Source organism: Physeter macrocephalus, chromosome 13 (genome assembly GCF_002837175.3).
Source record: "Physeter macrocephalus isolate SW-GA chromosome 13, ASM283717v5, whole genome shotgun sequence".
Lineage (NCBI taxonomy): Eukaryota > Metazoa > Chordata > Mammalia > Artiodactyla > Physeteridae > Physeter > Physeter macrocephalus.
In genome coordinates, this window is record NC_041226.1 from 88,347,252 (window position 1) to 88,357,179 (window position 9,928).

Genomic DNA, 9,928 nt, shown 5'->3' on the forward strand with positions numbered 1-9,928 from the left:
ACAGCACTATTTACAATAGCCAGGTCATGGAAGCAACCTAAATGCCCATCGACAGACGAATGGATAAAGAAGATGTGGTACATATATACAATGGAATATTACTCAGCCATAAAAAGGAACGAAATTGGGTCATTTGTAGAGACGTGGATGGATCTAGAGACTGTCATACAGAGTGAAGTAAGGCAGAAAGAGAAAAACAAATATCGTATATTAACGCATATACGTGGAACCTAGAAAAACGGTACAGATGAACCAGTATGCAGGGCAGAAGTTGAGACACAGATGTAGAGAACAAACATATGGACACCAAGCGGGGCAAGTGGCTGGGGGTGGTGGTGGTGGGATGAATTGGGAGATTGGGATTGACATATAAACACTAACATGTATAAAATGGATAACTAATAAGAACATGCTGTATAAAAAATAAATAAAATAAAATTCAAAAAAACCCAACCGAACAAAAAAAATCTTACTATTGATTCTAAAGGTATGACATACTTGCCATATTGTGACTTCAGGAGCTTTAAGGTGACGAGAAACTGTTGGCGTTATAGGCCAAATGGTCCCAGATTTGTTATGGCGTGTGCCCCAAGCCTTTATTCTTTAAGAACTGTCTCCTTTCCACAGAAACCCTTACCCTTTCCCTGTAGTGGGGTCCCTAATAGGCAGAGAGGACTATCCGGGGTCTTCTAGGCGAGACTGGTACCTGACCCAAGCTGGTTAATCATATTTTCTCTCCTGGGAATTAGCAATCACAATGGTGGGACGTTAGTCCCATTACACTGGGTGACCACACTGAGGCTGAGGGATATAGCCAAGGATGGCATCTTCTCCACTATGCACAGAAAACTTCAGAAAGTTGGCTTATATATAGAGCAAGAAGGAGGCAACCTGCTGGAAGAGCAGACATGAAAGACCACGTGGTCCCAGAAGGAGTCTGCCTTGGTACCTGGTGACATTCCAGTTCCTGGTTCCAGGCCCTGATGAGATTCAACCGTACATCCTACCCTTGATTCTGGAGTGAGTCACTTCTATATCCCTAAAACAACTTCCTTTTCACTTGTACTGGGATGTACAGTTTTCTGTTCTTTAGAACGAGAAGACAACCACACAGAGAAGGAAAGTACACTGGGAAGAAAAATCAAAAGCTAGGTTTGTCTTGGGGATCAGGAAAAAATTTATGACACTGGACCCTAATGCTGTTCACCTTTAGCCTCTATTTCTTTTTTTTTTTAAGCTCCCAAAATCCTTGTAATTTCCTAAGTGATAAAGGTAAAAAGAGCATCTTTTGTTGTATATATATTTATGTATTTTTAAAATTTTTTGGCTATGCAGCATGTGGGATCTTAGTTCCCTGACCAGGGATTGAACCTGCGCCTTCGCAGTGAAAGCGCGGAGTCCTAACCACCGGACCGCCAGGAAATTCCCATTAGTCTCTATCTCTATATTCCTTTCCCAGTCACGTCACACAGTGGCCCAAGGCTGCTTCAACCACTGGCTCTCTCTCGTGTGATAACTGTATTACGTACCTCCAAGAAATCAAAGAGGAGGGTGGCTGTCACATCTGACAGGGGCTCCATGTTTAAGATCTGTGCCAACCAGCGCCAGCCATGATTTAAGCCATGAGGGTGAATCTGGGAGGAGAGAGGCTTGGTCACTGCAGAGATCTAAATTTCCACCATTATCAACCAGCCATCACCAACAGGACATGAACCCCCAGATCATCTAACCTAAGCACATGCCACAGGGCAGAAACAACACAAGCCAAACAAATTCTGTTTTTAAATACTGCATACATTGGTATCCACACATTCTTCACAGCATCCCTTCAACACAGGGCTGTCGGCTTCAGTTTCAGGGATTCCACAGTTACTCTCATAGACATTTTATTTATTATTCTTGGTATCTTTAGCACAGAACCTGGGACACAGCAGGTGCACAATAAAAACTTCTTGGATTCAATCAACCTATATTCCTTTCTCTTTAGGTTTCCAAGTCCATCAACTTCTCCAACCCTCTAATCTCCATTCCTTGAAAAAAGAACTGGGCTGGCAGGTCAAAGCCCTGGCCCCCAGCCGTGGCTCTGTCATTGACAAGTGTGTATCACTACAGCTTGCTAAGCCTCCGTCTGTCCATCTGTGAAGTAAGGTATGTGACCTAGATGGCCTCTGAGGCACCAATTAATCTCTGAACAAATGACTCTGATGATCCAAAAGTTTCCTAATGATCAACATCAACTCTCTGAAGAGTGCCTATGACGCAGCAATAGTCTTCAACTTATCACGTGACTGGACTGCCTCTCCGAAAGGTCAATGTTTCCTGCAGGTAAGATACACTAACGTGGACTCTGGTCCAACCTCTCATTATCGATACTAAGCCGCTTCTACTACCTCTTGTCGGTTTCCATACGGCCACCGGAGCTGGATGATGGCAGCGTAGAGACGGATCATCCCAGACATGCGTTTTAGAAAGTTGTCTTGCTGTTCTACTCTGGAATCCGTCACTTGGTAGCCAAGCATCCTATGTGGGAAGAAAATATTCAATGTGACAAGGCCAAAGTGAGGGTGACCAATTACTTTTCATGGCTAAAAGTAACAGTATGTTATGATTACATTTAGCATTATTATTAATACGTTTTTACATGCTACTCACATGTATTATCAAATCTGTGCATCATATAAACCCTGAGAGGTAAATTCCCAGGAGGTAATGGATATCATTACCCCCATTTACAAATCATGAAAATAATGTTTAAAGAGATTAAGTTATTTCCTCATTTTTGCAAATCTATTAAAAGACAAAGCAGGGATAAAATTCTAAGACCCCTGGATTCTAAATCCAGTATTCTAAAGCCATCCATTTTGTGTGAAAGACACTGTATTCTCTGATAGAATGTTCAAGGTACATAAGAGATGTTCTGAGGAGAGGAAACAAATCCCAGTTCTATTTCTATTTCATTCATCACTCTAGGGGTAGTGAGTAAGGAGAAAAACAACTTCACCTCTGATAATCTTCCAAAGCCATTCCCTCTTTGAAAGCTGGATAGAAAGGAACAGAGTAAGGACACTTCTTGTGCAGATGAGCAAGGATGAGGTCCCCGACTCTGGGGTGGAGCTCCCAGATCCCGGATGCCACGACTGCGATGGGGAACGCTGCTTCGTGATGGGAGGCCACTTCCTCCTCCCCTTGTTTCTGGGAGCACAGAGAGGGGGTGATTTTAAGTTAATACTCGAGAAAGGTTTAAAGGTTGTGCACCAGCCTCTTCTTCCCATACCTTTGGCAACAAGGTTCCTCACCACAAATTTCTCTGCCAGTTTGTACTGGACAAAGTCCAGGCCCTGTGGGTTAAGTGTGACGGACACAGAGCGCCCACCAGACTGAACGGGTTTTCCAGAGAGTAAGCTGTGGATCTTGTCAAAGATCTCCTTCAGCTTCGAGCCTGGGTATGAAAGACAAAGTTAGTGAAAAGATACAACTGCAGTCAATCTATTTTTTTCATCACTGCAGTAACAAATCCTCTATACAAACCCAGCTGTGCAGCCCTACAGAAGGTCAGAGCCTAAAGCCAAAATACAGATGCGGAAAAATGTATGACAATCAAATCCACGATGTGGGGGATGAGAAAGTACACAAAGTGTGGTACTATTTCGAAGGAATTCCTTATTTGCAGAGTGAACTAATTCTGACACAGCCGAGAGATGAACAGTAGTATAGAAATAGGTGTTGAATTGTTACAGATGCCACGGGTGTGGCTGATGTCCCTAGAGAAGTCATTCGCAACTCTAGGGAAAACCTTCTAAAGGATCTTCCCTAACTCACAGTGATTCCCCCCTTCTCTTGGACCTGCCTTCCTCCATCCTCAGCAACATAGAAGCTACATTTGTATTACAGATCCTGTGTGCCCCATCTTCCACACTGGCTAGTTAGATTAGGACTAGTCACGCTGAGCTGATCAGCCAGCTGACAGAGTCGATTCCTTGAAGTGGCCGCTCCTGTAACATGTACACATGTAAGCAGTGGGGCTGCCCCTGCTATGTGGACCAAAGAACAGCAGTCTACAAGATTAGAATGGAGGTGGACAGAGGGAAGCCAAGAGGAGAGAGAAAAGGGTCCTAAAATTTCTGGCTACTGAGATCCAGCTCTATTCCTGCCATAGGTTCTGTGAAACTTCTATCTATCTATCTATCTATCTATCTAATCTATCTATCATCTATCTAATCTATCTATCTAATCTCTCTATCTATCTCTCTATCTATCTCTCTATCTATCTATCTATGCTGTGCCCGGTCTTAGTTGCTGCACGTGGGATCTGCCTTGCAGCATGCAGAATCCTTTTTTTTAGTTACAGCGTGCGGACTTCTTAGTTTCAGCATGCAGACTCTTAGTTGTGGCATGCATGCGGGATCTAGTTCCCCAACCAGGGATCAAACCCAGTCCCCCAGCATTGGGAGCACAGTGTCTTACCCACTGGACCACCAGTATCTATCTATCTAATCTATCTATCATCTATCTAATCTATCTATCTAATCTCTCTATCTATCTCTCTATCTATCTCTCTATCTATCTATCTATGCTGTGCCCGGTCTATCTATCTATCTATCTATCTATCTATGCTGTGCCCGGTCTATCTCTCTATCTATCTATCTATCTATGCTGTGCCCGGTCTTAGTTGCTGCACGTGGGATCTGCCTTGCAGCATGCAGAATCCTTTTTTTTAGTTACAGCGTGCGGACTTCTTAGTTTCAGCATGCAGACTCTTAGTTGTGGCATGCATGCGGGATCTAGTTCCCCAACCAGGGATCAAACCCAGTCCCCCAGCATTGGGAGCACAGTGTCTTACCCACTGGACCACCAGGGAAGTCCCCAAACTGCTTTATCTTTAGAACAAACCCCCCCACCCCACCCACTTTTTCTTTCCTTTCTTTTTACTTTTCTTTCTTTTTTTTTTTTTGTAAGCAGATCTGAATTAGTTTCCATTATTTAAAATCAATGTTTGAACAAATACGGCATCTCCAGTTTAGAAATACCCTGCCAAATTCCTAATCACGTTAAGAAATATTTTAAAATCTCAGAAATATCCTCCCCAAACCACTAATTCAGTTCCATTAAAAAAGGGGAGCGAGGGGCAGCACATTTCTTAGGAAGAAACCAAGAATTAAATGATGAGATATCACAGAAATCTCAAGGCTAACAATCCCAGAAAAACAGAAACAGAGACTGTAACCTTACTGAGATATTAAAATATGTACATTTCCATACAAATTTACTCAGCTCACCTTCCTGCTAAGTCATACCCTACTATTCCTTGACTGATGATTTCAAAGGGCTCCAATGGCCAAATTCCCAGCCGGCCCCTCTCCCCGTGGCTCTCCAGTTAGGAAAATCAGGTCCCAACCCTATGCCTGATATGGCCTCCCACATCCCATATGCCACAACGCACCATATCCTTCTTTAAATTCTGCTCCGAATCTAACTACTCATGGACACCCACCTTTAAAGAGGCAACAATTAGGTCACCTCTCTCTCAGTCATTCAACATTTACTGGGCACTTACTCTAGAAAATGTTTGTGTCTGACTGGGCTGTAAGCTCTTAAAGGGCTTACAATAATGATGGAGACAAAGGGACATAGTTACGGAATAGGCAGGAAAATGAAGAATGGCAAAACTGGAGTCTAATCAGATATAGAGAATGAACTAGAGGAAGCAGTCAAGGGGATGACTCGCAGGTTTCAACTAAGGTGACTGAGTAGATAAGGTGCTATTGATTACTTAGAGCGAACAGGAGAAAAGGCAGGCAAGAGAAAGAGGAGGAGTTCACGTCGGAACATTCTAAACCTGACAAAGCTGAGGGGCATCTAGGCAGAGCTGCCCCTTGGGTAGCTGGAGCGAGGGAACCTGAAGCTCAAAGGAAAGGAATGACCCAGAGACCGATCTGGGTGTCATGTGTGCAGAGGTCAAGTCTGACGCCATGCGGGGGTCTTTAAAATGAGAAGAACTTCAGGGTGGAAGCACATCCCTGAGGACACACTTACCACTGATGTGGGGGCAGGAGACTGAGGAACCCACAAAGGAGAAAGGGAGGGAGGAGGAGAAGCTGGAAATTAATGCTGCTGCGGAAGCCAGAGGAGTAGAGGTGATGGAGGGAATAATCAACGGTACCAAAAGGCAACATGGGGGCTTCCCTGGTGGCGCAGTGGTTGAGAATCCGCCTGCCAATGCAGGGGACATGGGTTCGAGTCCTGGTCCGGGAAGATCCCACAGGCTGTGGAGGAACTAAGCCCGTGCACCACAACTACTGAGCCCATGAGCCACAACTACTGAAACCCGCGTGCCTAGAGCCCATGCTCCGCAACAAGAGAAGCCACCACAATGAGAAGCCCATGCACTGCAACCAAGAATAGCTTGCTGCAACTAGAGAAAGCCTGCACACAGCAACGAAGACCCAATGCAGCCAAAAATAAATAAATTAACCAAAAGGCAACAAGAAAATTAGAAAATACTGACAAGACACAGAATCAAAAGAAATAGATTTTAGAATGTGAGTGACAGGCATGTTTAAAGGAAAGGGAGCCCGTAAAAGGGAGTAATTTTGCAGAAAACAGGAGCGATCTCTCTTCAAGGAGATGGGAGGGGATGAGAATAAGGCTCCCGAGCCTCGTTCAAGGCTCAGGCAGAAGGGTAAGTGTGGGCCGGAAGGGTACCGCATCTTTTGAAGCAGGAGACGAAGAGGTAAATACAGCTGTGTATTGGTGGAAGGGGGCGCATCTGAGGATCTCACACCTGGCATCTCAAATTTTCCTGATGAAGGAGGAGGCAGGGCTGCCTGCCGTCAACTGAGGGGTAAAGACTTGAGGATGAGCCTGAGGAGAGCAGCGAAGGTGTGGAACGGCTGTTCAGTCAACCTCGCCCCCGTTGCCTTGGCTATCAAAGGAAATGGCACTTTCAATTATATAAAGTGATATGTGTTTACTTATTTAGATCTTGCCCTGTTCCAGAAGGAATTCCAGGCAGCCACGTGATACGGAAGTTCTGTCATGTAGCCTCTCAAGGGCAGGAACTGCAACTGCTTATGCTTTCTGGGCAACAAGTTACTCAAGGGAACTGGGACCCAGGCTAAGTCAGAGCAGCTTGACCGCTGCATGTGCTCCCCAGCCACTGGGCAGCACAGTCTGTACTGTGGAGGCTTCCACATCCGAGCTCTGTGAAAATGAACCTCTGTTTCTAAAGAAGAGGAAAAAGGGGTCTTTCCCCTGTCTGGTTCTTCCTCTCTAAACCTCAGTCTCCGGAGAGAAAAGGAAAGCGTTCTCAAGTGTTAACAAGCAGGCTTCGAGTCTGGAAAAGCTAATGTTGTAGGACAAAAAACAAAGAATACAAGTCACATCCTAGGTTCTCTTAGGGGTGCTTTCTGCAATAACTTCTAACTTTAGGTAAGAGCCTTCCTGAACAATTCACTTTTTTTTCTTTTTGGCTGCCTCGGGTCTTCATTGCTGCGCGCGGGCTTTCTTTACTTGCAGCGAGTGGGGGTTACTCTTCGTTGCAGTGCACGGGCTTCTCATTGCGGTGGCTTCTCTTGTTGTGGAGCACAGGATCTAGGCATGCGGGCTTCAGCAGTTGCAGCACGTGGGCTCAGCAGTTGTGGTGCACAGGCTTAGTTACTCTGCAGCATGTGGGATCTTCCTGGACCAGGGATTGAACCCGTGTTCCCTGCATTGGCAGGTGGATTCTTTCTTTTTTTAAAAAATTAATTAGTTTGTTTTTATTTTTGGCTGTGTTGGGTCTTTGTTGCTGCACGCAGGCTTTCTCTAGTTGCGGCAAGCGGGGGCTACTTTTCGCTGCAGTGCACGGGCTTCTCATTGCAATGGCTTCTCTTGTTGCAGAGCACGGGCTCTAGGCATGCAGGCTTCAGTAGTTGTGGCATGTGCGCTCAGTAGTTGTGGCTTGCGGGCTCTTGAGCGCAGGCTCAGTAGTTGTGGCGCACAGGCTTAGCTGCTCCGCGGCATGTGGGATCTTCCCGGGCCAGGGCTCGAACCCATGTCCCCTGCATTGGCAGGCAGATTCTTAACCACTATGCCACCAGGGAAGTCCCCAATAATTTACTATTAATATATAACTTATTTTTTTTAATGTGTCAACAAACACATAATGATTACCTCTACATGTTGAGAGAAAACGAAGGAGAGTAAGCTATATGCATATAGCTTATATACCTAATCCAACGGTCAACATTTGTTGAAACACATTCTATTTATAGGAACCTTACAGATAAGTGGATTTGGAATCTCAAAAAATACTTGTACAATGAAGTAAGTGAAGGGCTGTGTTCTTAATTCCTCTGACCAACCTGCAATGGTGGAGATTTGGCTCACTGGAATGGTGGCAGCCTTCTGGAGGTCCATCTTGATCTTTTTGGCCTGTCAGAACAGAGCAGTGAGAAGGCAGGCAGTGTTCTGAAGAGCTGAGTAGATGCCCTTAGGGTTAGGGAATGTGACACGCTAGCTACATTCCTCTGGGACACAAGGCTGTGGGCGGCACCACGCGGCCCAGAGATTCCCCACTCCCACCCCTCCTACCTGACTGTCTTTGCTGTTGCTCAGTCCCTCAAAGGCCAACACACACTGACTGGAGGCCTCCTGCAGCTGCTGGTACCACTGCATTGTACTATCTTGCACCTTCACCTGGAGGTCTGAGGGATGAAAGAAAGGCTTTCATAATAGGAGAATTTATTAAACATTTAATATGAGCCAGGTACTGTTCTAATCACCTTATATATGTATTAACTGCTTTCACTGTCATAATAATCCTATGAGGTAGACTCTATTATTATCTTCATGTTACAGATAAGGAAACAGTCATGGAAAGGTTACATAACTTGCCAAAGCCACGTTGCCAGGAAGCACAAAAACTAGATCCCCACTGATCTGGCTCCAAAGGCAGCATTCTGAACCACTATGCTATATCGATGCTCTTATGTATTCAATAAACATATATTCTATACATACTTATTTAAAATACTCAGTAGCAGCAGTATTTGGAATAATACATCTACTAGAATTATACAGAATTTCAAGTCCTCATGGCAAATGTTGGAACCTGACGTCAGGCTTCACATCAACGAAAACTAAATGTAATTCACTGAAAGTACTGAATTTTACATTATTTAAAAGTGCTGGTAAATTGTCCTGCAGCTTAAATATAATATTCAAAACACGTTCTTGTTTCTTTTCCCATTCTGAAACTTTTACACATCAAGTTGAAGGACCATTTCCACACCAAGACCCACCTTCATTCAGTTTCCCTCCTGGGCCCTGCCTGGAAGCTGGGGGCTCTTTGCGGACCTCTGGCCCCTGCTGCACCTGTGACTCTTGCCGCTTTACCCGGGCCTCCTCTTCATCCTGCCTCCTCCTGTCCTCACAGGCCCTGGCGATTTCCTGCTGCAAGTTCACAAGGAGGTCCCGCATTTCCTGCAGCGCTCTCTCAGCCACAGCTTGCTCCTCTGCTGTGGGAAAGCCGTTCTGTCACAGTGACAGAGGCAGAGCTTAGTGGTTATTTCCTAGGTACCTGAGGTGCTGAATCATAGCTCACACAAGTCCACAAATTTCTAAACTGGAATTGTGTCAGTGGAGTAGCCACATTCAACACGTTGATACCTACTGCTTTCCTCTTCTCTTAAAAGTAAAACCGATTTACCAACACATCCACAGGATCCACGGAGAGGTTTTTCAATGCTCTCACCAACACTGGCTGGAATAACTTTTTTTTTTTTTTTAAAGATGGTAGCCAATTCATTTTAAATTTAATTTAATTTTATTATTTATTTGTTGGCTGCGTTGGGTCTTTGTTGCCGTGCGCGGGCTTTCTCTAGTTGTGGCGAGCGGGGGCTACTCTTCCTTGCGGTGCGCGGGCTTCTCATTGCAGTGGCTTCTCTTG

General features: G+C 45.0%; 1 protein-coding gene across 3 annotated transcripts in view; it reads right to left on the reverse strand.

Annotated features, from left to right (window-relative positions):
* The window catches only part of GLE1 (GLE1 RNA export mediator), a 49,453-nt gene that overhangs the window by 3,751 nt on the left and 35,774 nt on the right, over positions 1–9,928 (reverse strand). For all 3 annotated transcript variants that reach the window (XM_024126414.2, XM_055089447.1, XM_055089448.1), the window contains 7 exons: positions 9,282–9,513; positions 8,572–8,684; positions 8,343–8,412; positions 3,297–3,439; positions 3,002–3,192; positions 2,391–2,520; positions 1,530–1,634 (listed from right to left, as the gene is read on the reverse strand). In XM_024126414.2, coding sequence (XP_023982182.1) covers positions 1,530–1,634; positions 2,391–2,520; positions 3,002–3,192; positions 3,297–3,439; positions 8,343–8,412; positions 8,572–8,684; positions 9,282–9,513 — 984 coding nt within the window. The remainder of the gene's footprint in view (positions 1–1,529; positions 1,635–2,390; positions 2,521–3,001; positions 3,193–3,296; positions 3,440–8,342; positions 8,413–8,571; positions 8,685–9,281; positions 9,514–9,928) is intronic.